Source organism: Macrobrachium nipponense, chromosome 46, assembly GCF_015104395.2.
Source record: "Macrobrachium nipponense isolate FS-2020 chromosome 46, ASM1510439v2, whole genome shotgun sequence".
Taxonomy (NCBI): Eukaryota; Metazoa; Arthropoda; class Malacostraca; order Decapoda; family Palaemonidae; genus Macrobrachium; species Macrobrachium nipponense.
Window position 1 is genome coordinate 39,832,273 of NC_061106.1, and position 23,136 is coordinate 39,855,408.

Here is a 23,136-nt window from a genome sequence, read left to right on the forward strand (position 1 = left end):
AGACTTACCGTCACTCAAATAGAGACCAATAGAACCAAGAGCATAACCTTCCGCCCCCAACTCCCCCCAGCCCCCCCCCACCCCCCACAAGTTAAATAAAAGATAAGGGACGCTGCATATTTGATGGCTAAGTGTCGAACCCATGTCTGCTCTTCACGAGTTTTATTTCATTATTTCCTCTCTTTTTTCAGAGAGAGAGAGAGAGAGAGTGAGAGAGAGAGAGAGAAGAGAGAGAGAGAGGACGCCCTTCAGACGGGGCACTCCCCAAAAAACGATTAATGATCTGGCATGCCAATTAACTTATAATAATACTAATGAAGTCTCTTAATGTCTCCCCAGTGTCTTTTTGAATGTCTCCCACAAACAGTATACAGTAAGTCCTTCTGTCCCTAGTCGCCCTCCACCCCTAGCCCCCCCCCCCCCCCACCCCCCCCCCCCCCCCGACCCTTACCTCATAAAGGTGTCAACGTAACGTACTACAAGCAGGCGTTGTGCACTGAGTTTAGTCAGGTGTGAAAATACACTCACATAATTACCCTCGGTCATGTCAGTTTCTTGAACGGGTTACTGTCGTTAAACACCAGAGGTCTTTGGTTGTTTATGCGTGTATGTGTGTCCGGTAACTTACATTGTATATGAAATACGTTCAGAAACGAAAGAATAACAGATGCGGAAGGGTCACCTCTTTCAATGAAAGCTGAAGAAAGAGAATTCTAAAGCTTGACTGAAGATCGAAAATAGAAAGTGATGGCCTCAGAGGTAATCTCGCATATTTTCTGGTAAAAAATATATAAACAAATCAATCAATCAATCAAAAGATGATGTAAATGTTCTCTTGTCTTATGACAATAACATTAGCCTTGGAAAGAAGCTTTTGTAAGTAAGATAAGTTATGACATTAACGAATAAGTAGCCTAGATCCGTATCCTTTCTTTCCATCACAAGAATTTCTCAATCAAAGAAATTTTTCCAGAAGAAAAGTATCAAAAGTCTGAGTTCAGTTGTAAAGATTCTTTAAGAAGAACGAAAAGCAATTAGACTAACTCTCTCTGCTGTCTTCACCAGATGAGAGGCCAGATGCCGAGTGCCAATTTCCCGTCCAGGATAGCCATACTAGCAACATGAAACGTAGTACCAACGTTATTCTCTGGAAAAAAAAAAAAAATAATAATAACAAAAGGAAACCTTCGGTGACATACAGCTGAGAAATAACCAACAACAAACTTTAACTTACCGGAGACATCCTTCTCTGGCACAAAGAGCCAAAACACGAACTGAGTGAACATCATTCCACACCTACATGGCTAGAGCATCCCCTAACTTTTTCTCCTTTTTTTTCAACTTAAACCCCATATCTTATATCTTTATGGGGTGTCCTGAAACCGGTCAGGGGATGGAAGATGGAGGGCGTAGGCTATAGATAGAGCAGTTAACAGAAGTGAGGGAAGCAGAAAGAAAAGAATGCTGTAGATCCATGCCCGCTTTTTTTTTTTTTTTTTTTTTTTTTTTTTTTTTTTTTTTTTGTCGTTTCAGGAGACAGAAACATCGTACCTCCACCAACATTGTTTTTTTCTGGCATTTTATTTTCTTGTTTAACGTTACCATTCACGTTTCCTGATTGAACAATGGAGTATTCTGGAAAATAAAAGGCAGAACACAATCATTATTCTTTCCCTTGGTTAGTCCACTATCAGAACACTATTTATTATATTCTGTGTTTTCGCCGGTCCAGCATTTCATGGTGTAAGACGGTGGTTTCTGCAGATAAGAACAGGTTTTAGTTTTAGCCATATCGTGTTAATGAGGGTGTCAGTGAAATTTTGTCACAGGAATGTGGAACCTTTAGTTTCTCTCAAAAGAAAATAGTAGGGCTGAGGTGTTGGATAGTAACTGCTATATAATTAGGTCATTGTGACACCAAGCTTAAGGATTAGGATCAGCTTAATTTAATCCAATTAACAACCACTGTTCTGTAACTGACATCTTTGCAGAGTTACGCTACATATCTATAATAGATATGAGGTATTTGCAGTACCAACTGCACAAATAATTCTACATGCTGTGACGGTCATAGTACTATATCTTCTAGAAAGACGAAGATGACATTGTTAATAACATTGTAAAGAAAATTCCCTAAATATGTAATTTTATTCATAATGAGGACGACCTGAAAATTGTAAAGGAAATGAAAGCCAAAGATGACAAATTTATCCACACCAGAAATACGAAAGGCTATCTATGGTAGAGATGACAAATTGTGTAAACTGTATAGCCGATGCAAAGTACGCGACTGTTACATGCCCTATCAATGCTATAATATGTCAGGAATTCGGTCATAGCGCAACAAATTGTAGAAACGACCAAGTCTGCCATAGATGTGGTGAAAATCTCGTATCAAATTAATGTGCCAGCAATACCTTTAAGTGTAAAAATTGTGTAAAACAAAGTCCAACATAAAACTTATATTAATTAAGAACATATAAAGAAGTGTCAAGGGCGAAAAATGATACGGATCACAGTTTTTTTTACCAATAATCTTCAAAAGATATACAACAAAATACCGCCTGAAGTGAAGGTCATACAAGAAGAAAGCAAATTTAAAAAAAAGAACTAAAGACTGTCTAAGGAGCTACGATACAGACGAGAAAGCACTAAAGACAATTATAGAATATAAAAAGCCCTTATTTTGAAAACGTATAAGGGCCCGCCAGAGAGGGAATTGTCCCTGTGGAGGGCTGTAGATAAAACCAAACAAAGCGAAGTTTGCGCAAGAAAAATATAAAGTATAATGTGGTAGGCGGCATGGAGTCTTCCGAGAAATAACTGCCGGATTTCTAGGGGGGAAAATCGGTTGCAGGAGTAAACACTGAATAGCAAGAATATAGTAACCTATTTTATATGATTTACTTATCGGAACATTGCATTTACATTAATAAATTTGCTGCAAAATATAATGCAAATCATTATAGTAGTTTAAATAAGAAAATTAATTCCTTTCTAACTACTTTTTTTTAGTAGAAAACAAAACAAAATCAAAATGAGGACTTGTCTAATAAAAGTGTTCCAGTAGTTGTGTTTTGTGTGAATATTAGAGAGTTGAGCTGTATTTGTAAGTTATTCCTTTGCAAAAAAATAACGTATTACTTATATGTAACTATGTATGAGTTTTAGATTGTATTTATAGGTATATTCGTTTGAAGTAAATGAATTTAACTTTAATAAAAGGCATAACCAAGATTTCTTTTTCAAGGAAACAACATCCAAGCACAAACGTGTTTTCTAAACGCACATAATAGAACGCACCCACGAACCACGCTAGTTGTTTGTTTCTGTTGTTGGTACTGATTCGAAGGGCATCCAAATCCTTGCAGTTTATGTAATTCTTCGGTAATTATGACTTGTGTTGTTTACAACTATAATTCTGCTGTTAATGGTGTACACGGATGCATAATACTGGTGTTGATTCAAGTCACTTAGCCGAAGGGAGACCGTGTAATAGGATAGCGTACAGTAGGACTCCGACCTTGTCCCATATTCCTACCTACCTATAGGTACGTAGGATGTACTAGCTAAGATAGGACATCCGTCAAATCCTAGTCGTGATAACCCGTAGGCAAACATTTCTTACGCCATTTCCTTCTAGATAGGTCCACTATTAATAATGGCAGGAACTTACGTTGTGGAAGGCATGCTAGGTAGGTTGTTCTCATGACGATTTTGGCATCCCTCCTAGGCTAGCTCCTACCCGGCATGACCTTTGGGGCAACGTTGTACCCTAACTAGGTATTGGTAGGCCTGGTCGGGAATGCCGTTTCAGGGCATTTCGTTTGTAAGGTCCTACTACAGGGTAAAAGGTCGCTCAGGTATAGGGTAGACAACCGCGGACGATCCATCGTCATCGCGCTGGCCAGACCTTATTCACTCGATATTTAATTGGTGAAACAAGAGTACTATTACAATTAAGCATACCATTCAAAAGATTGAATTTTTGTCAACATAATGTGATAGGGTAGATCATCACAGCAGGCCAAGCAGGCCACCTACCATCAATGCAAGCCACCCTCCGAAAAAGTACATTATAACGCGTCCTGACACCCGAGATGGGCATCAGTCGCGACTTGTTGTTGGTGAGAAACGGAGCTAAAGACCTCTACTCTCCTTTCGAAGTAAGTATTTTCTCCAAAGTTAGAAATTAAGGCCAAATTTTAAGATTTAAACAGAGGGTACTGAAAACGGTGTTAAACATAGTAGTGCAAATCTCACCAAAAAAACGCGTTCAACATTTTTACTTACAACTCGAGGTATTTAGAAGATTGACGCCATCTCGATGTTTACGGAGTAGCTTGTGTCAATAAACTAACCATTCCTGTGATAAATCCGCACACCACTTGTACCCACAGACGCTGGGAGCACTTTTATCACAACAATCGAAACGATTTCTCATCAACAACAAGCCAGGCGTAAACAGCTGTTGGGGTAGAAGATGACGAGAAAGGTGCTCTTGGCTAATTTTTGTTTAAATAAGTAGTAAAACATCAATATTTTAAATATTTATATGATATTTGAAAATATTCGTTATTGAAAAAGTAACTCGACTCTGACTCAAATTTAAGTAATTATTTCTGAATTAGAACGTTCTTTCAAGTTCTGTATTATGACGTGACGACATCTTGACTTTCGTACCTATTGTAAATAATTGCTATACTCAACTGTCATTGCAGAACAGTTTACCAGTTATTCATGAGATTGTTATCAGCTATACATGTAATTGTTATAATCGTAATGGCGCATATATATCTTTAATTTTATTTCTTTTTGGATATATGAAGATGTTTTACTGCTGGATTATCGCCGTAGTGTGACGCAATCGTTTTCGGTCCATGGGCCTCTTGTCTGTTTTCGCACCATAAGAAATTATGGGGGTGGGGGGCCGAATTGCAATGACCAGAAAGTCGTTTAAAAGAGGAAAGTTAGCATTGAGGGGCATATGTTTTGACTGAGAAAAATACAAATTTATTCAATTGCTAGCTTGTAAAAAATACTTGGTTATAAAAACTTGATTGACAACTAAGCAGCATGTCTACTATGGTTTCAGAGACAGGGCAAGCAGGTTTTTGGGCAATACCTATTTCTGTAACGAACACTCTTAACAGAACGAGATTTTGCTATAGTGCATTACACCCAGTGCCGTAATTTATAAGGGTTATCGGAATCACTAATCGTAAAGAATAACGACACTTGTCCTTGTACCAAGAGACAAAAACTCCATTATGCAGAAATGGATACGAACACGCGTATAAAGCTCCACCTACCCTCTCCCAACCCCAACCCCCCCCCCCCCCCCCCCCCCTCCACCGCCATCCCTTTCTTCTTCGTTCCTCCGCCTTCCTTTCTCTCTCTCTCTCTCTCTCTCTCGCTCTCTGTTGCCATTCGGTATGTGTTGACCCTCCAAACTGGGTATAAGACTACACACAAAACGTTGAAATTGGTGAAATTAGGCTATGTATTGGAAGTATATATACATAAATATTAAAGCAATTTTTATCATTAGTTGCATTACTATGACAACTAGAATTCATGGAAACAGTTTATAACCTGTTAAGCGTCACCCACGTAATAATAGTACGTTTACCGCGATCTACTCGGTAGCGCCTTCAACGGGATATTACGTTCAAGACTTTAACTGTGCTTGTCAAGCCGTCAGCCCCGTAATAATACGTTTACTCGTATAGAAAGTGTAGGAACATCATTTGGTAACACTCTCAGCACATGGGAAACTTATTTCCAGCCTGGCAACTCTTTCCTGGTGGTCGCTTATGCTAGAAAACTGCCTGTCCCTGTTGGTTTTCTTTCAATACGCTTCGGGCGTTTATCGAGACAAATTCGATTTCGCGTCTTTCACAATGAATGTCCCAAAGAGGAGGCATATTTCTTTAGGTGAGATCAATCAAACTACTAGATGAGGAGTGTGATATTGATAACCTATTTGATGATGAGAGCTCTAGTTCTGAATCCTCCAGTGATGATACAAACTTTTCTTCCAATTGCGGGAGTGAAGATGACTTTTCTTTGCCGAGTGACTGGACTCCGAGAGAGAGAGAGAGAGAGAGAGAGATGAGAGAGAGAGAGAGAGAGAGAGAGAGGAGAGAGAGAATTTCCTACAGTTAATTACAGTATGAATAACAAGCATAAAAATCAATATTAACTTTGAAAAACTATCATCAGTGCTATGATCGCTGATTACAAAAAAAGCGTGACGGTACGTTAGCAGCGAGCTCATCAGGGGCGGACGCTTAACAGGATAATGGAACGGCGTATGTGTAAGCCTCCACTAATGTGGCAAACGATGATTTTGCCATTCTTAGCATGCAAACATTAAAGCATGCAAACATTAAAGGTTACATTTATTTATGGCATACGATATTTAAGAAATTCAAATACTAATAAAGACTGAAATCAATGAAAAAAGTGCTAGCAAAAACAAAAAAGCAAAAAAAAAAAAAAAACGTAGTCGTTCCTCTGCACTTTTCCGTATTCGTTCCTCTATGGTTTTCGGCAGCAGCCTATTGGTAGCCATGTACGAAAACGTTAGAAACATTTGATTTTATCTACGTTAGAAATATCTGTAACTTTTTCGGGGTAATTTGGTTGCAAAAAAGGGATAATATACATGAATTAAATCAAAATTTTTAAATAACAATGTAAATTTAAACTAAATAACGAGTAAAGTAAACAGTTTAGGGAATAAAACTTTGCAGTTTCGTCGTCTGTCGTCGTCTGCTGTTTGTAATTGTGTTTATTTTTGGCGGCGCGCGCTTAGAAACCAGGAACAGCAACGGGTTTAAAGTGCAATGTGGAGTGAACTGAGACCAAAATGTGTATAATAACAATCAAATAAGCACTGTGGAGTTTCAGTTGTGATGGCAGTAAGGATAAAAACCGCCGATTACAAGGTAAGAATGAATTCAGTTCCAACCATAACCCCGGGAATAACAAGTTTCATACTTTCACTAATATAGGCAACAAAATGTTGTTTTATTGTGCTGATTACAACTGCAATCTTGAGTAAGATCAATAAACGTTACATACATACGCTAACATTGTTCAAATGAGTGCTGGGAGGCTGGGGGAAAGATGGTGGCCGTCACTGATGAGAACCGTCCATGAAAACGTAGCCTTAGCCTTCATGTTGGATTTAAAAAAACTGCCTTGAAACATATTTTATTTTACGAAGAACAAAAATCACATGCTTATTTTTAGTTCGGTATGGGGCTTTCATATATCACAATATGTTGACGAAACTTCAGTCTTTTAAATGGTATGCTTATCGTTGCAATTGTATTCATGTTTCACCAATTAAATATCGAGTGAATAAGACCCGTCTACCGTGATGAGGGTTGGCCTGTTGTGATGTTTCCCCCTATACCTATGAAAGCCCCCTATGAACTTGAATAAGCATGTGAGCTCTTCGTAAAATATGTTTTCAAGGCAGTTTTGAAATCCAATATGGCGGCAATCGTGTGGCTGGCTGGTCTAACCACGGACAATCCACCATCTTTCCAAGCCTTCCCAGCACTCATTTGAACAATGTTAACGTTTGTTTATATGTAGGGTAGAATATCACGACAGGCCAACCCTCATCACGGTGGACGGGTCTTATTCACTCGATATTTAATTGGTGAAACATGAATACAATTGCAACTCTAAGCATATCATTTAAAAGACTGAAGTTTTCGTCAACATATTGTGATATATGAAAGCCCCATACGAACTAAAATAAGCATGTGAGCTCTTCGTAAAATATGTTTTCAAGGCAGTTTTTAAATCCAATATGGCGGCTACGTTTTGCATGGACGGTTCTCATCAGTGACGGCCACCATCTTTCCCCAGCCTCCCAGCACTCATTTGAACAATGTTAGCGTATGTATGTAACGTTTATTGATCTTACTCAAGATTGCAGTTGTAATCAGCACAATAAAACAACATTTTGTTGCCTATATTAGTGAAAGTATGAAACTTGTTAATCCCGGGGTTATGGTTGGAACTGAATCATTCTTACCTTGTAATCAGTGGTTTTATCCTTACTGCCATCACAACTGAGACTCCACAGTGCTTATTTGATTGTAATTATACACATTTTGGTCTTAATTCACTCCACAGTGCACTCGAACCACATTGCTGTTCGTGTTTCCTAAGCACTCACTCTGTAAACAAAGTTACGAGCAGCAGACGACAACACTGATTATGAGATGCAAAGCTTTATTCCCTTAATTGTTTACTTTACTCAATATTTAGTTTAACTCTACTTCAAAATGTTTATTTAATTCATGTCCATTATCCCTTTTTTGCAACCAAATTAACCCCCAAAAATTACAAATGTTTCGGATGTATACTTACGAGCAGACGACGTGAGGAAAAAATGGCTCATCGTTGCCAATCTAGTGGAGCGTCAACACATACGCCGATGCATTTACAAACTGTTTGATGAATTCTAGTTGTCATAGTAATGCAGTATGATAAAATTGCTCTAATATGTATATATACTACAAATAGAATACGCTAATTTCACTTATTTCCCCGGTTTTGTGAAGTCTTATACTAGTTTGGAGGGTAAACACTACCAATGACAACACTGATAAACAATTGAAGAGCGCAAAACGCCGCAAAGAATGCCGTAGTCCCTTGAATAAGTACGAATAACTGCTGGTAAGAGGTGGGTTTACGATTGTTGTGATGAAAGTGCCCCAGCGTCTATGGTACAAGTGGTGTGCAGATTTAGCACATGAAATGGGAAGTTTGTTGACACAAGCGACTCCGTAAACATCAAGATAGCGTCAATCTTCGAAAACATTTTTAGTTATAAGTAAAAATTTCTAAAGCGTTTTGGTGAGATTTCCACTGCCGTAGCACCCTTTTCAGTACCCTCTGTTTAAATCTTAAAATTTGGCCTTAATTTCTAACTTTGGAGAAAATACTTACTTCGAAAGGAGAGTAGAGGTCTTTAGCTCCGTTTTTCACCAACAAGAAGTCGAGACTGATGCCCATCTCCGGTGTCAGGACGCGTTATAATGTACTTTTTCGGAGGGTGGCTAGCGTTGATTGTAGGTGGCCTGCTTGGCATGCTGTGATATTTTACCCTAACATTTATTGATCTTACTCAAGATTGCAGTTGTAATCAGCACAATAAAACAACATTTTGTTGCCTATATTAGTGAAAGTATGAAACTTGTTATTCCCGGTCATGGTTTGAACTGAATTCATTTTTACCTAATAATCGGTGGTTTTATCCTTACTGCCATCACAAATGAAACTTCCTACAGTGCTTATTTGATAGTAATTATACACATTTTGGTCTTAATTCACTCCACATTGCACTTGAACCAAATTGCTGTTCCTGGTTACGAGCAGTAGACGACAACACTGATTAGGGTAAACGGACTGGCCCAACACACTGATGGTCACGGCATGCCACCCTCCGAAAAAGTACTTATAACGCGTCCTGACACCGGAGATGGACATCAGTCACGACTTGTTGTTGGTGAGACACGGAGCTAAAGACCTCTACTCTCCTTTCCGAAGTAAAGTTAAATTTTTCCTCCAAAGTTAGAAATTAAGGCCAAATTTAAAGCTTTAAACAGAGGGTAGTGAAAAGGGTGGCCAACGCAGTGCAAATCTCACCAAAACGCTTTCGAAATTTTTACTTACGCTTAAATATTTGCAGGGTTGCTTGTGTCAACAAACTTCCCATTGCCTGTGATAAATCCACACACCACTTGAACCCATAGACGCTGGGGGACTTTCATCACAACAATCGGAACACGGTCCCTAACCACAACGTTTTTAAGGAAGCTACTGTTTTGGTAGGAGACGAAGACGAAGCGTGCACTAGATAATTATTTAAATAGTAAAACATCAATATTTTACATATTTATGAAGATTAATTTGAAAATATTTGTTATTGAAAAAGTAACTCTATTCTGACTGAAATTTAAGTGATTATTTTTCGGAACTAGAACATTCTTTTAAGTTCTGTATTATCAGCTATTCATGTAATTGTTATAATCGTAATGCGCATATATATCTTTATTATTTACTTTTTGGATATATGAAGATGTTTTACTGCCTGATTACCGTCGTAGTGTGACGCAATCGCTTTCGGTCCCATAAGAAATTAATAGGGCCGAATTTGCAATGACCAGAAATTCGTTAAAAGAGGAAAGTTAGCATTGAGGGTCATATGTTTTGAATGAGAAAAATACAAATTTATACAATAGCTAGCTTGTAAAAAATACTTGATTACAAAAAACTTGATTGATAACTAAGCAGCATACCTACTACCTATGGGTTTCAGAACCAGTGCAAGCACATTTTTTGGCAATATTTCTGTAACGAACACTCGTATCAGAATGAGATTTTGCTATAGCGTATTGCACCCAATGCCGTAATTTATAAGGGTATCGTGAATCACTAATCGTAAGGAATAACGACACTTGTCCTTGTACCAAGAGACAAAAACTCCATTATCCAGAAATAGATACAAACACGCGTAAAAAGCTCCAACTACCCTCTCCCCTCACCTCCACTCCCACCCCTGTCCTTCCTTCCTTCACCTTCCTTTCTCTCTCTCTCTCTCTCTGTTGCCAATTGGTATGTGTTTTCATCCTCCAAACTGGGTATAAGACTTACACAAAACGTGGAAATTGGTGAAATTAGGCTATGTATCGAAAGTATATATACATAAATATTAAAGCAATTATATCATTATAGCATTACTATGACAACATGAATTCATGGAAACAGTTTATGATAATGCATTGGCATATGTGTGAAGCTCCACTAATGTGGCAACGATGATTTTGCCATTCTTAGCATGCAAACATTAAAGGTTACATTTATTTCTGGCATACAGTTATTAAAAAAATCAAAATACTAATATAGTAGACTTAAATCAATGAAAAGTGCTAGCAAAAAAAAAAAAATAATAATAATCCACTAATCGTCATCTGCTCCGCGAGGGTTTTTGGTAGCCAGATGTACGACGAGGTTTAGAACATTGGATAATAGACATGAATTAAAATAAACATTTGAAATAACAACAGTAAAATTAAACATAAATAATGAGTAAAGTAAACAATTAAGGGAATAAAGCTTTGCACATCATAAACAGTGTCGTCTGCTGCTGCTCATAACTGTGTTTGTTGAGTGAGCGCTTAGGAACCAGGAACAGCAACATGGTTCAAGTGCAGTGTGGAATGAATTAAGACCAAAATGGTGTATATAATTACAAATCATATAAGCACTTTGTGGAGTGTCAGTTGTGATGGCAGTAAAGATAAAACCACCGATTACAAGGTAAAAATGAATTCAGTTGCAAACCATGACCCGGGAATAAAAAGTTTCATACTTTTCACTAATATAGGCAACAAAATGTTTTATTGTGCTGATTACAACTGCAATCTTGAGTAAGATCAATAAACGTTACATATATACGCTAACATTGTTCAAATGATTGCTGGGAAGGCTGGGAAAGATGGCGGACAGTCAGTGATTAGACCGGCCAGCCACACGACCGCCGCCATATTGGATTTCAAAACTGCTGTCAAAACATATTTTACGAAGAGCGTCACATGCTTATTTTAGTTTGTATGGGCTTTCATACATCACATTATGTTGATGAAACTTCAATCTTTGAATGGTATGCTTAGAGTTGTGATTGTATTCTTGTTTCACCAATTAAATATAGAGAAAATAAGACCCGGCCAGCGTGATGATGGTGGATCGTCCGTGATTGTTTACCCTATGAGGTGTAAAGCTTTATTCCCTTAATTGTTTACTTTACTCATTATTTAGTTAACTTTACTTTGTTACTTCAAAATGTTTATTTAATTCAGTCTGTTTATCCCTTTTTGCAACCAAATTAAACCGCGGAAATTACAAATATTTCGGATGTATACTTACGAGCAGGCGACGTGAGGATAAATGACTCATCATTGCCAATCTAGTGGAGCGTCGCACATACACCGATGCATTTACAAACTGTTTCCATGAATTCTAGTTGTCATAGTAATGCAGTAATGATAAAATTGCTGTAATATGTATATATACTACAAATGGATATCTAATTTCAGTTATTTCCGCGGTTTTGTATAAGTCTTATACCTAGTTTGTAGGGTAAACACATACCAATTGAAGAGCGCAAAACGCCACAAAGAATGCCGTAGTCCTCTTGAATAAGTACGAATAAGTGCTGGTTAGAGGTCGGGGTTTCGATTGTGTGATGAAAGTGCCCCAGCGTCTATGGTACAAGTGGTGTGTGGATTTAAGCACATTGAAATGGGAAGTTAACAAACAGTACCTTAATATAATTTATGTAGCCCTAAATCCCCCAAAACCGCACCAAAATTTAGACATTGGCAACCCTGTTACCTCCTATTCTGTCCGCCAGTTGGCAACACTGTCGTTGACAGGTACAAAACCTTCCCTTGAAAATCAGTTGTTAACGAGCACCCTTGCTGTTTACATCACGGCCGATCTTTATAATTTCCTAAACCTTTTTGTGCCTTTAAAGCTCTCATTAATTGTTAATGCGACTTTATGTTAATTACCACTCATGTATTACATCATGAAATAGTGAATTAACTTTTATTTCTATTGTGTATTTATATTGTATATTACGAAATTTTGCGACCCGGAATTACGTGACCTGCCCAACAGTCCAATGGATAGCCTAGATGATTCGATGCTTCCTTCTGCCAGCAACATCAGGAATTGCCCGGGCTTGTGGGACAAGGATGAGGAGCAGGGAGTATGAACCCCATGACATTGTAGATTTTGTCGTGGACAGGTTTTGTGACTTGACTTCTCGTTGTGACTTTTGTAAGCCTTGGTCTGATGAAGACATGAAAACGACTTATATGAAACATCAAAGAATCTTGCAGTGTAACAAATTGACTAAGGAGAAAAAGAAATCGGTTTGCCAGACCTGTATCTAATGATTTCCTTGATTTGTGCGCTCATGGTTCTGGCTCTTCGGTTTCGGTATCGTGTGATTCAGATTTCCGAAGTAATTGATGCTTTGCCACCTGTACAAATGGTAAATAGTGAAGTAATTTCTGATGTAGATTCAAAGTTTTGTTTTTGGCGATGGAAACTAGTTGGAAACGAAATTTGAAAAATTACAGCTTAGTTTAGATAGACATATTTCAGCCAAGTTTAACAAGCTGTCAGAGAATTTTGAAGAAGCTTTTACTAGAATGTCTAACACTCTTTTAGATTCATTTTCAGCTCCTCGTGAGGTACCTGTCAACAGCACCATGGGTAACGGTGTGGCAGATATCCCGGCTTGTGAACCCCGTTGTGACGATTTTTTACCAATGTGTCCCTGTTAGTCCCGTAACAGTGCAAAGGGCGCTTATTTAGAAGGGGGGAGGGGTATTAGTGTTAGACCTAAGATAGCTAGTCGTCAGGATCTTACTTCAGGGGAAGTTTATCAGTTAGGGTCTGACGAGGATGATGATGACGTGGATTCGTGTGATATTGATGTTTCTTTGAACGACGGTCATGATGTCGAGTTCAAGAAACTTTATTTAATTTTGGTTTTCTTCTTCAGGCGAGGCCTAAAGAGCAGAGGCAGCCTCCGCCTCGTTGTATTACAGAAGGGATTTTTCTTGACGGTCCTTCCCGGTCGCGGTAATTTTTACGTTTTCCCTTTGCTAAGAGGTTCGCGAGAGTGAGGGCGGACGTCTTCGCTAAACTTTCAAAGGTGATCGGGGAAGGGAAGAAGAAGCTCTCTTCTCTTCTACGACACCGGAGAGGAGTTTATCAGGTGGCAGATGATACTTCATTCTCTCGACCCCCCAAACCAAATCCTGATTTTGTCCGACTTTCGGGTCTACCTTTGCTTTCCAAGGCTTCGGTCTCGGTCTCAATCGAAGACTTTATTGCCATGGAGTCTGTTATGAGCTCCTTACAAGAAGCTCAATCCTTCAATATGTGGGTCCTTGGAGGTCTTTTAATGTATATCAAGGAGACTGGGTTTGTTCCTCCCGATGCTCCTCTTTTTGAGAAATTCTGCTTGTTTATTTTAATCGCTTCTGTACATCAGAACAAGCTTGCCGCTTCAATGTAGGCCTTTCTGTTTCCTTAAGCAAGTAGCCTGTATTTATCGCAGTTACCCTCCTCTGTATTGGAGATTCAGCAGAAACCGTTTTTTGTTGTCCTCTTCTCCTTTTGGCAATTCCCTATTTGATATGTCTGTGCTTTCTGAGGTTTTGAAGGAACGTCAAGGTGACGCCTCTTCCCAAGCTCACTGGGCCTTATCAAGAGCTTTTTCCTCTGGTCTTCCTCCCGTTCCTTCAAGGAGTAAGCGTAAGTTTAGTGCCAGATCTGTGCCTTCTGCTCCAGCCCAACAACCTCCTCCTTCTGGCTCGTTTTTCCAGAGTTCATCTCAGGTTTTCTGGCACCTCAGCTTCCTCCTCTGGTGCTCACTTCTTTAAAACGTGAAGTTCTTGGCGTGGCTCTAAGGGCAGGGGAAGATCTCAGCCTCCAGGAGGACCTTCTTCTTCTTCTTCCTTGTCTCTGTGTAAGAATTTTCAGAAGTAGGAGTCATTACCTCACCCGGAGACCGCAGTAGGAGCTTGTCTCTCTCGCCATGAGGAGAGAGCAGTGGATGCTTGGGTAGTGGAGGTCCAGAAGGTAGGTTACGAGATCCCTTTTGTTTCGAGACCTCCACTTTCCAATTGTCCTCTCGAGTTCAGCAGTTATTCCCCTCACTCAATCAGGGGTCAAGCCTTGGAGAAGGAGCTTTCGGCTCTCTTGGAGAAGGATGCCATAGAGCAAGCTCTCCTCTCCTAGGGTTTTTTACTCACGAGTGTTTGTAGTTCTAAAGGCCTCGGGTGCTTGGCGCCCCATCATAGATCTTTCGGTCTTGAACAAGTTTCATTCTGAAGTTCAAGTTCCGGATGGAGACGGTTCAGACTGTTCTTTCATCCTCAGGATGGGGGGACTGGATGATTTTCCATCGATCTGCAGGATGCTTATCTGCAAATCCCCATCCATCCGAAGAGCAGACCTTACCTTTAGTTTTTCACGGACTCGGGAGTTTTCTAGTTCAAGACCCTTTGTTTCGGCCTCACCACTGCTCCACAGGTCTTTTCTCGGGTGATAGCTCCTGTTTCGGCTATTCTGCATCAGTTAAATGTATCTGGACAATTGGCTAGTCCAGGCTGAATCTAGAGAAATGTCTCCGGTCAAAGGAGATAGTTCTGTCTCTTTGTGTCGAGTTGGGCATTGGTGTCAACTTCGACAAGTCCAGTCTAATACCTTGCCAGATCATGACTTATCTGGGGATTGTTTTGAATTCCCAGATTTGAGGGCTTCTCCCACTCCGAAACAGATAGACAAGCTTCTAAGTCTGGTCGAAGAATTTTTGTCCTCCGTTATGCAGCCAGTTTCCCTTTGGAGGACTCTCCTGGGCCATTTGTCAACCCTCATCCAACTGGTTCCCGGAGGTCATCTCAGAATGCGGTCCCTTCAGTCCATGCGGTTGCTTACCCTGTTTCTTCGGAAATTGCAGTTTACTAATAGGATAAAATACCGAATGGCCTCCTTCCTGAAGATTGGCGTTTGTGGCCTTAATTTGTGACTTGGGAGACAAAAACTTACTTCGAGAGGAAAGTATTGAGGTCTCGAGGTGTTGCTTTGACGGACGCTGGCTTTTGATCAGCTAATGTCCATCCTGGGTTTACAGGAAACGTGTTAAAGTACTTTTTCAGGAAGGTGGTCGCGCTGGGTAGAGGCCGGCCATTTTTGTAATATTTCATCATAGTTGTTTTCGGTGTCCTGTTGTCGCCGTAGAAGCCTCCCTTCGGGACAGCTCCACCTTCGCTCTCTTCATTAGAGAATGGAGGTGGTCAGCTTCCAGCCATCTCTCTCTCTCTCTCTTCTCTCTCTCTCTCTCTCTCTCTCTTCTCTCTCTCTCTCTCTCTCTCTCTCTCTATCTCTCTCTCTCTCTTCATATTGATATAGTAGGTTCATAAGCCAGTGGTATCAGATGCTCCTGTTATGTTTCAATTTGTTATTAAAAAGTGGTCAAGTGCTTTAAATTATTTAGTAAACTGGATGTGATTTGATTGTCTTTGCTGCTGTAATGTTGTTAGGATTAACATTGCCACTTATCTGACTGCTTCATCCCTTATAAATTAGACAACATTGCAGAGGGTGTACTATGTCAAGATTCATTTATATTGAATCTGCCAAAATATAAAACAGACCGAAATTAATTGTTGCTCAAACCTTATGAAAGTGATTTTGATGCTGTACTGTACTTTTTAGAACATCAGTTTATTAGTATTTCATGAAAAACTGTTTCATAAGTCTTGTCCCATAACCTACCACTAATTGATGGTTAACTATTCCATCAAGAATGTCAGCATGCTCTAAGTCACTGTTGTTCTCTTGCCTTCTGTCTTAATCTTCGGCTGGAAACCTTTATGGACTGGGTCACCAGACTGCAAAGCCACAAGGGCTTCAAAGTCCAAAGGAAAATCAGCCGGCAGATCGAGACGAATTGTAGGAAAAAGTGATTGATAAATAAATAGATAAGAAGGATTAGAAGGAGACCAGAAGATTAAGCAACCTGTTCCACATTTTAGTTGTAGCCAAAACGTAACTTACGTCACTGCCACAAGTCAATATTTAGAGGTGGCAACATAAACGTGAATAATGACATGACTGTATGTATCTAGGAGTTTGAGATGAGAGTCACTACCTCAGGATAACAATAGAGAAAGATAGAATAAACAAGGAAGAAGAAAGTTGAAACATTTGCCAGTAAATATTAAAAACAAAATTTTATCCTGAAAACAATATAAACATTTCTGCAAGATACAGCCATTTGAAAAACAGGAAGCACTATCATGTACTATATGCTTCTCAAAAGTCAATTTCTTATCAAAGTTACACCTAAAATCTTAAAAGCCATTGATTTAAAACCACACCATGTAAATGCATATCAGGTTGCATAGGCAGAAGTGCTCAGGAATGATTAACTATCATTTGTTCACTGTACCACTGGTCTCTCAGTTTGTCAAGTTAAGAAAAGAAACTCTGGGTCAGGTCATTGTTTTGATGGATTTTCACCAACAAACACCAAAACAATTTAACAGAGGTTCATGTGACCATCTGTGATTGCAAGGGCAGGCCTAACTACCTCATTCATAAAAGAACCACTGCTTAGGAATATGTATGCAACTGACCTTTTAAAGGTTGCAGTGGAGTCATAATGAAATCCAAGAAGTCAACAAAGTGAGCAGGTTATTTACTTAAGTTATAAAGGTATTGATAAAAATCCAGTTAATGTATAGTGTGTATTGATAACTTATTTTCCTCTACATCATGTTCACACAAAGGTAATGTTACTAATTTTATATCATATTTTTGTAGATTATTAATTTGGTTTGAACTTTTCAGGTGTTCATTATAGCAATCTGCCATGTCCAGGAGAGATATTAGAGATCGTGATCATCGGCGGTCACAAACCCGCAGTCGTTCACGCAGTAGGAGTAGGAGCAGATCACCCAGGTGAGAGAAAAAACCAATGTACATTAATACCTCAGTCTTATGCGATTCAAGTGGTGCAAGTTCACAGTAGCGCAAACATTTCATTGGAACCTAAGTAATTATCATGCGCGAGTATTTTACAGACCCTCAAATGCAACATTTTCGAATCCCGAAGAAACCCTGCAAAAGTAGTTGTTCAATTCTTTATGTAATTTATAAGTTTTCAAGCTTTTGTGTAAATTAAATTACATTAAATAATAATTCTTTCTTTCTCTACCTCTATACTGAGATGAGAGATTTTTATGGTACATATATGTACAGTTGGTCCCCCCGTATTCGGGGGGGATGCGTTACCAGACCCCCCCGGCGAAATAGTTAGAATTCCCGCGAATTTTGGTTTGGAAACCCCCCCTCTAAAAATGCTCATAAAACTCCTATTCCTGAACATGCAAACACCAAAGTATCCCTAAAAAGACCATCCTTCATCAAATATACATAAAATATCCTATTATGGTTCATATTAATCTTGGAAATATTAATACTGTTTTAAAGTAAATCTTACATTTTATGGTTATACCATAAATACATACTACTGTACGTACTGCATGACTTAGTTACGTATGTGAAAATAATTCAGTCCCCCCATAAGTATTCAGTATCACATTTTCTTTCATACTGTTACTATTTGAGACATCCATTTTCATTTTACAATGGAAACAATTGTATGTGAAATCACAAATACCAAATGTCTACGTAAAGTATTATCCTACATCAAATATACCATTGAATTGGTATATTAATATCATTTTAAAGTCATCTTAAACATTTTACCATTAGAAATATATAAACAGCCAATAGGAGAAGAGAGAGGAGAGAGAGAGGGAGAGATAGAGAGAGAGCGAGAGAGATGAGAATAAACTCCTTACGATTTCAATAGATTGAAATGAACGTCTGTAGGCAAATTTTTTCCCCTCCCATAAATACATATTTTAATGTATGACACTTACCTGGCAGGTATATATATAGCTATATTCTCTGTTCCACCTGGCAGAAATTTTCAAAACTCGCGGCAAACGCTAGTAACCTATTAGTAGTTCAGGCAACCACCACCCCGTTACCGTGGCGCTAGCGCTAGGAACCGTTCCCCATTTGGGTCAGATTTTCTCTGCCAGCCGAACTGGCAACATTGTTGGTGGTTCCCTGCTAGGATTTTCATTCTCGTTGCTGACTTTTCATGGATCTTTGGTATTGTACTCGGAAACGTTAGCTTGGCATTCGCTTTGGATTGTTCTTTAAAGATGTCTGATACTGGAAGTATGTTTAGAGTTTGTGTAAAAGAGGGTGTAAGGTAAGGTTGCCGAAAGCTTCGGTCGACCCTCATACCATTTGTAAGAAGTGTAGAGAGAATGTGTGTACTTGGGAGAATAGGTGCTTTGAATGTGAGAATTTATCAGAGAAGGAATGGAAGATATTTATGAAATATGTTGAGAGACTTGAGAAAGATCGTGTAAGGAGATCTGTTTCTCGTAGTGAGAAGTCGAATTCTTCTAGTAAAAGGAGTGAATGTATTTCCTCTCCAGCTCCTTCTAACGTAGAATTGGTAGTTCCTTCTCCCCAGGTATCTCCTGCGCCCGCCGCTGTATCGGAGGAGGCGAACGATACACATATTGTGAAGGTGTTTGCTGCCCTTGCGTCCATGGGCGACCAGATACAGCGACTTACGGATAAAGTTAGTGCTTTTGATGTCAGTGAAAGTGTAGTGGAGGGGGCGTCTGATCGTCTCTCTCGTGCTCCTAGACCTAGACCTCTGTCAAGCTCCAGACCCAAGGGAGAAGGCATGTCGACAGTCGAAGGGAGGCGAGAGAGGTTTTGTTTGCGGTCAGTCCCTTCGAACAGTCCTGTTGCAAGTTCCCAGGCTGTTGCAGTTCGCCGCAGGAAAGGCGTAACTGGGAAGTGTGCGTCCTCGGATGGTTCGACTTCCGAGCGGGAAAGTCGGTATGCAGTTGTGTCTCGCCCCCTCAAGAGGACTTTCAGGACGTCAACGGCTCTCGAGAGACATGCTCAAGATCGTGAGGCTTGGAGTAGTCCTGAGGGGTTTGTCCTCCTCGGAAGACGGGGGACGCAGTTCCGATCAAGAGGAAAAGGATTTTTCGTGCTAAAGAGGACTCAGGGCGCACTGGCGCTATACGTCCTTCTCGTCCTTGGATTTCGATGAGAGACTCTCCTCCATCTTCTTGTGTATCTTCCCCTCGTCTTTCTCCGTCGGGTAGAGTACAAGATCGCTCTCCGTTACGTCGCAGTCCCGCTCGTAATCTTCCTCCTTCGTCCTCTACCATTCAGGAAGATAGTACGAAGGGTTTCTTAAGGGAAATGCAGTCCAAGCTGGCAGTTCTTGTGAAGTCTTGGGATGCGCCTGGGCAGGCATCTTCGAGGCGGAAGGACGATTTCCTTCCCGTTAAGTCTTCTAAGAGGGAAGACAAGGACGCGTTCGCCGAGGACTCAGGGCGCACTGGCGCTACGAGGACAGGCGATCGCTTGGTTATTCAGGACGCAGGACGCAGGAAGGAGAAAATGGTTTCGGAAGAAGCAGGACGCAAACGTCAGGACTCGGGATCAATTGTGGACGCAAGACGCAGGCGTGTCTACGATGGACGCAGGACGCAGGCGGCAGGACATCGAGAGGCGGCAGGACGCCGATTCCCTCGTTAGCCGCAGGACGCAGGCGGCAGGACGTTTATTCCTCAGCGAAGCGTCAACACGACAATGATTTACAAGACATTTCTTCAGCAGAAGAGGAATTGGAATTAGTTGAGGAAAAGAATACGGAACCTTCTTCAGATTATAAGGTTCTGACTTCACGTCTTCTTTCTGTTTTTGAAGGGGAATTCAAACCGACAGCTCCGTTATCTCCCTTATCACAATTTTCCAAGACTAGGACTACAAAGAAGTCCTCTTTCCTTAAGATGACTCTGTCAATTTCGGCGAAGAAGGCCCTTCAACGTGTGAATGACTGGATGAAGGATAAGAAAGAAGCGGGAAAATACTCTTTTGTTTTTCCTCCAGCTAAGTTAGCATCGAAGTCAGGGAGTAATGGTACGCTACTGGAGAAAGTCTAGGCCTGGGAGTACCTGCCTCTTCCCAGGGGGACTTCTCCAGTATAGTAGACAGCTCACGCAGACAGGCGTTACAGTCTGCTAAGGTCTGGTGGACGTCTTCAGAGTTTGACCATCTTTGTAAAGGGATTTTTAGGACTTTCGAACGTCTTCAATTTCCTGGATTGGTCTTTGGGAGCACTGGCGAACTCCCTAGAAGAAGAGGATTCGCAGGATATAGAAACAGCTAAGAGCATTATGTCCTGCATGGACAAGGCTCTGAGAGACGGAACGAATGAACTGGCTTCTTTGTTCACAGCAGGAGTACTAAAGAAGAGATCGCTGTTGTGTTCTTTCGCTTCAAAAGGAGTTTCTAACTCTCAGAAATCGGAGTTGCTGTTCTCTCCCCTTTCGAAACAGCTGTTTCCTTCAGAGGTGATTAGGGATATAGCTCTCTCCCTTTCTCAGAAGGCCACTCAAGATCTTCTCTCGTCTTCAGTTAGGAAGTTCTTACCATCCAAGTTGGTTAAGAAAACTTCAAAGGATACTAGGCCTTCGCAACAGCCCTTTCGAGGCAGAACATTCGCTCGACCCGCCTTTAGGGGTAAGAGAGTACCCACTAAAAGAGGAGCCAAGACCACCTCTAAAGAATGAGATTTCAGTCCTCCAGACGACAGTGGGAGCCAGACTTCAAGGTTTTTGGGAAGTTTGGCAGAACATGAAGGCAGATCCCTGGGCTGTCAACGTAGCTCGGGAAGGGTACAAGATTCCTTTCTTGAAGAGACCTCCTCTCGCAACATCTCCGAGAGCCCTCGGGGCAAATTACAACGATTTAGTGAAGAAAGCGGCTCTGTGGGAGCAAGTAGCTTCCATGCTAGAGAAAGGAGCCATAGAGCCTGTTCTGGATCACGAATCTCCGGGATTTTACAACCGGTTGTTCCTGGTTGCAAAGTCCTTCGGGAGGTGGAGGCCAGTTCTGGACGTGAGTCAACTGAATCTTTTCGTAGAAAAGACCAAGTTCACTATGGAGACGAACGATTCAGTACTGGCAGCGGTACGTCCAGGGGACTGGATGGTGACCCTGGACTTACAAGACGCATACTTTCATATTCCGATTCATCCAGGAAGCAGGAAGTATTTAAGGTTTTGTGATTCAGGACAGGGTCTTTCAGTTCAAGGCCCTGTGCTTCGGCCTTTGCACAGCCCCCAAGTGTTCACGAGGATGATGTCCAATGTGGCGAGATGGTTGCATTTAAGAGGGATCAGAGTGTCTTTTTATCTGGACGACTGGTTGATAAGATCCCAATCAAGAAGTCAATGTCTGGAGGACTTGAATCAAACATTGAACTTAGCAAAAGACCTAGGTCTGGTAGTAAACATGGGAAAGTCTCAATTGGATCCCCAACAACAGATAGTTTATTTGGGGATTCAGATATCGTCAGTGACTTTTCGGGCTTTTCCGTCCCCCGAAAGGCAAGCCCAATGCATTCGGAAGGTGCAGGACTTTCTAAAGAAGGACGATGCTCAGCAAGAGAGTGGATGAGTCTACTGGGCACACTCTCTTCGCTAGAGAGGTTCATTTCTTTAGGAAGACTGCACATGAGACCTCTACAGTTTTTCCTGAAGGATTCATGGCCAAGAAAATTGCAACCGGATTCCTTCCAGTTTCTAATTCCTGCCGAAGTAAAGGAGGAAGTAAAGTGGTGGCTAACTCCAGCAGGTTTTAGCAAGAGGGATGTCGCTTCAGCAGAAGAGCCCAGACCTCGTCTGGTTTTCCGACGGTCGGACGCGGGTTGGGGAGCGACAGTTAGGCCCTCAAGAGGTGTCGGGACTTTGGAGCAAGGAAGAAAGAAAACAAGTTGGCACATAAACAGGAAGGAACTGATGGCAATTTTCTTGGCCTTGAAGCACTTCAGAGAGTTGATTCGAGACAAGACAGTGCAGATCAACTCGGACAACACCACGGCTCTGGCATACATCCGCAAACAAGGAGGACTCATTCTTTTCCCCTTTACAATCTGGCAAAGGAAGTTCTGCTTTGGGCGGAAGAGGAAAAGGGTCGTGCTACTCACCAGGTTTATACAAGGAGAGAAAAATGTGAGTGCGGACCTGTTGAGCAGAAGAGAACAACTTCTCTCGACGGAGTGGACGTTGCACATGGAGGTTTGCCAGAGCCTGTGGAAGTTGTGGGGCCGTCCGGTAGTAGATCTGTTTGCGACAGCCAGAACAAAAAGGTTACCAACCTATTGCTCTCCGGTTCCAGACCAGGAAGCAGTGGCGGTCGACGCATTCCTGATGGATTGGACAAACTTAGATGTGTACGCTTTTCCTCCGTTCAAGATACTGGGGAAAGTGATGAAGAAGTTCAGGGAGAGCCAAGGGACGAGGATGACCTTAATAGCCCCGTATTGGCCGCCCAAAGTTGGTTCACAGAGGTACTGGAATGGACAATAGATACGCCAAGGACTCTTCGCTAAGAGTAGAT

General features: G+C 40.9%; 1 protein-coding gene across 2 annotated transcripts in view; it reads left to right on the plus strand.

Moving 5' to 3' along the window:
• Positions 1 to 3,291: 3,291 nt before the first annotated feature.
• Positions 3,292 to 23,136, plus strand: part of LOC135214929 (nuclear receptor coactivator 5-like) — a gene marked incomplete at its 3' end in the record, with an annotated part of 32,389 nt that continues 12,544 nt past the window's right edge. Inside the window, 2 exon segments of one of the 2 annotated variants that reach the window (XM_064249416.1) lie at positions 3,292 to 3,387; positions 17,470 to 17,580. In XM_064249416.1, coding sequence (XP_064105486.1) covers positions 17,492 to 17,580 — 89 coding nt within the window. 2 annotated transcript variants of the gene reach the window in all.